General features: G+C 37.7%; 2 protein-coding genes across 2 annotated transcripts in view; one reads left to right on the forward strand and one right to left on the reverse strand.

The window, feature by feature from the left end:
• Nucleotides 1-2,319, reverse strand: part of LOC119412803 (nucleolar protein dao-5-like) — a 3,580-nt gene extending 1,261 nt beyond the window's left edge. The window contains exons 1-5 of the mRNA XM_037679874.1: nucleotides 2,302-2,319; nucleotides 2,017-2,151; nucleotides 1,716-1,814; nucleotides 1,551-1,606; nucleotides 107-1,137 (exon numbers count right to left, since the gene is read on the reverse strand). Coding sequence (XP_037535802.1) covers nucleotides 107-1,137; nucleotides 1,551-1,606; nucleotides 1,716-1,814; nucleotides 2,017-2,151; nucleotides 2,302-2,319 — 1,339 coding nt within the window. The remainder of the gene's footprint in view (nucleotides 1-106; nucleotides 1,138-1,550; nucleotides 1,607-1,715; nucleotides 1,815-2,016; nucleotides 2,152-2,301) is intronic.
• A 197-nt stretch (nucleotides 2,320-2,516) lies between these two features.
• LOC119412909 (zinc finger protein 638) overlaps nucleotides 2,517-2,933 on the forward strand; it is a gene marked incomplete at its 3' end in the record, with an annotated part of 7,843 nt that continues 7,426 nt past the window's right edge. Inside the window, 1 exon segment of the mRNA XM_037679962.1 lies at nucleotides 2,517-2,567. Coding sequence (XP_037535890.1) covers nucleotides 2,517-2,567 — 51 coding nt within the window.

Consider the following 2,933-nt stretch of genomic DNA (forward strand, 5'->3'; position numbering starts at 1 on the left):
CATTACATTATGAAAAATAATGACCTTTATCACAATATGCTAATTTTTTGAGAAGGACCTGTAAAAAAAAAATTGCCAATCATCTTCCCAACTGTTTCAAACTTACCTTCTTGCTTTACAGCTTCTTGTTGCTTTTCCAAAGTTCCCTTCTTGGTCTTAAGCTCTTCAGCTGGAGACTCTGAATCTGCCTTTGGACTTGTCTGGACTGGTGAGGCCTTCACTGAAGTTTTGTTTGTTTGGAAGGTGGTTTGTGGTCCCTGAAGTGAATCAGTAGAAGGTTTAGGTGGAGACATGCGTGGAGAGGTCTTGACTGCACTGGTTTCTGGATGACCATCAGTCAGTTTAGCTGGTGAAGTTTTTGTATCAGTCAGCTTTTGGTCTTTAGACTCAGCAGAACTCTCAACTACCATGGGCTCTGTTCCTTCTGTCTCAAGCTTCAATTGTTCTGAATCGCCTTTTGAAACTGACTCGACAAGTCCAACGACCTCGACCAGTTCCTTCTGTCCAGAGGCCGTTGCTCCTGTTGTCGTAACTTTGGTTTCGTCTTTGGGCCCCAGAGCAGACACTTTTTCTGTTTTTTCTGTGGCGTTATGATTTTTTGAAATTACACTTCCAGAAGGCAAATTTTTGTCTTTTGCACAAGCTTCCTGTTCCACAGCTTTTAGTCCAGTCACTTGTCCCGGTTGTGTTTTAACTTTTAATGTTGTTGAAGACGTTTCAGCTTTGGAAGTCGAATTCTTTTCCTCTTGGACAAGTTTCTTTGTTTTAGCGACAGCTGTGTTGGCCTGTTCTTTGGCCTTGGCTGCATCTTCAGGTGCCACTTTTGATTTATTAGTTTTGGACTCAGATTTGGTCGACACTGCTTTTGGTTTAGGACCATCAGGCTTCTCTTGTGAACTCTTGGATTTTGGGGCTGTCGCGAGTTCTTTTCTTTTGTTCTCATTGCTCGTTGTTACAGTTTTAGCCACCTGCTTCCTGGAGATACCCTTTGCTTTGGATACCAAAATTTTTGCTTTTGTGACAAGCTTGCCTGACGTGGTATTTTTAGCTCCAGATGATGTTAACAGAGTTTTAACCTTTTCAGAGGACGTAGATTTAGTAGTTTTGGAGGTCGAGACATCGGACTTTGCATGTTTTCTGTGAAAAAGAAAGATGGAAAAGGTTTGAACATTTAGCCATTTAAGAAATAGTCTATGCTACAACATTTAGTATCATACGGAAGAACTTTGTTTTCAATTACCATAAATATTAAAAATTGTGTGGGAACAATTATTGTCAAATCAATACATCAATGAAATGTAAACCCTGCCTTTAATATAACTTAGAAACGTTATGCAAACTCTGCTTGGAATGGGAATACATACAAGGATAAATGTGTGAAAGGTCAATATTAAACCAAAAAGCATTTCTACTTTTTACATTTTTGGCCTTTTAAGAACTTAAACAAACATACAGATTATTATTAACAATATTATTATAGCTGAATACTGTTGACCATTATACCCCTAGCGCTGTTTAAACACAGTAATAGACAGTAAAACACAACTTACTGCGGTGGAGCGGTCTTCTGTGTTTTTGTTGTTGAAGGCTTCTTGACATCAGTACTCTATAATTAAAAATTAATTCTGAATGTAGTTATTGACAGTGTGAACACATTATGACATTATGGATCGAGTATTTTCCAAGAACAGAATAAGAGAGACAAAGGGTAATACCGATTCTTTGAGAACGTGAATTGTGTGTCCCTTCACTTTGATGCTCTTGGCCTTCCTCAACTTCTCAGCACCTTCCTTCTGCTCAAAGACTACTACTGCCTAAAGAGCACAAAGTCAACACAACTTTGGATTACCACAATCACACACACACAAAAATATATAAAATGCATATATTGTTAATAGGTATTAGCTGAGTGATGCATTTTAATTAAAAAAGACATCTTGAAGTTTGCTGACAGTTTGAGTGACGAGTTGTTAAACTCGAACAATTCGATGTATATTATTAAGTCACTGAACATACCTGTAGAGACGATCTAATCAAAACCACTGATTTGGTTTTTCCAAATTTCTCCACAGCATTATTCAAGTCACCGTGAGAAATAAAACTAAGCACCCCACTGAGCTTCACCGTGACCGGAGACAGAGTTTTAGAATCCTATAATGGAAAAAAATAAATAAATAATTTAAAATGTTAAGAGTTTTGTAAAATATTTGTTCAAGTGTCCAATCTACAGGTGCTGGTCAAGAAATTAGAATATAATGAAAAAGTTGATTTATATAAGTAATTCCATTCAAAATGTGAAACTTTATTATATTCATTCATTCCAAACAGACAAGTATATTTCAAAGGTTTATTTATGTTAATGTTGATGATTATAACTGAAAATTAATGAAAATCCCAAATTCAGTATCTCAGAAAATTAGAATATTACTTCTTAAGACCAATTAAAAAAATGATTTTTTGAAATGTTGGCCAACTGAAAAGTATGAACATGAAAAGTATGAACATAAAGTATGAACATGTACAGCACCCAGTACTTCGTTGTTGCTCCTTTTGCCTGGATTACTGCAGTAATGCATCGTGGATCAGTCTGTGGCACTGCTCAGGTGTTCTGAGAGTCCAGGTTGCTATACCATGGTCCTTAAACCAGGTACTGGTAGCTCTGGCACTGTGTGCAGGTGCCAAGTCCTGTTGGAAAATTAAATCTGCATCTCCATAAAGTTGGTCAGCAGCAGGAAGCATGAAGTTCTCTAAAACTTCCTGGTAGACGGCTGTGTTGACATTGGACCTCAGAAAACACAGTGGACCAACAGATGACATGGCCCTCTTCTCTCTTCCTCCAGACTCTGGGACCTTGATTTCCAAAGGAAATGCAAAATTTACTTTCACCAGAGAACATAACTTTGGACCACTCAGCAGCAGTCCCAGGCGAGACG

This window comes from Nematolebias whitei, chromosome 1 (assembly GCF_014905685.2).
Source record: "Nematolebias whitei isolate Nwh7 chromosome 1, NemWhi1, whole genome shotgun sequence".
Lineage (NCBI taxonomy): Eukaryota > Metazoa > Chordata > Actinopteri > Cyprinodontiformes > Rivulidae > Nematolebias > Nematolebias whitei.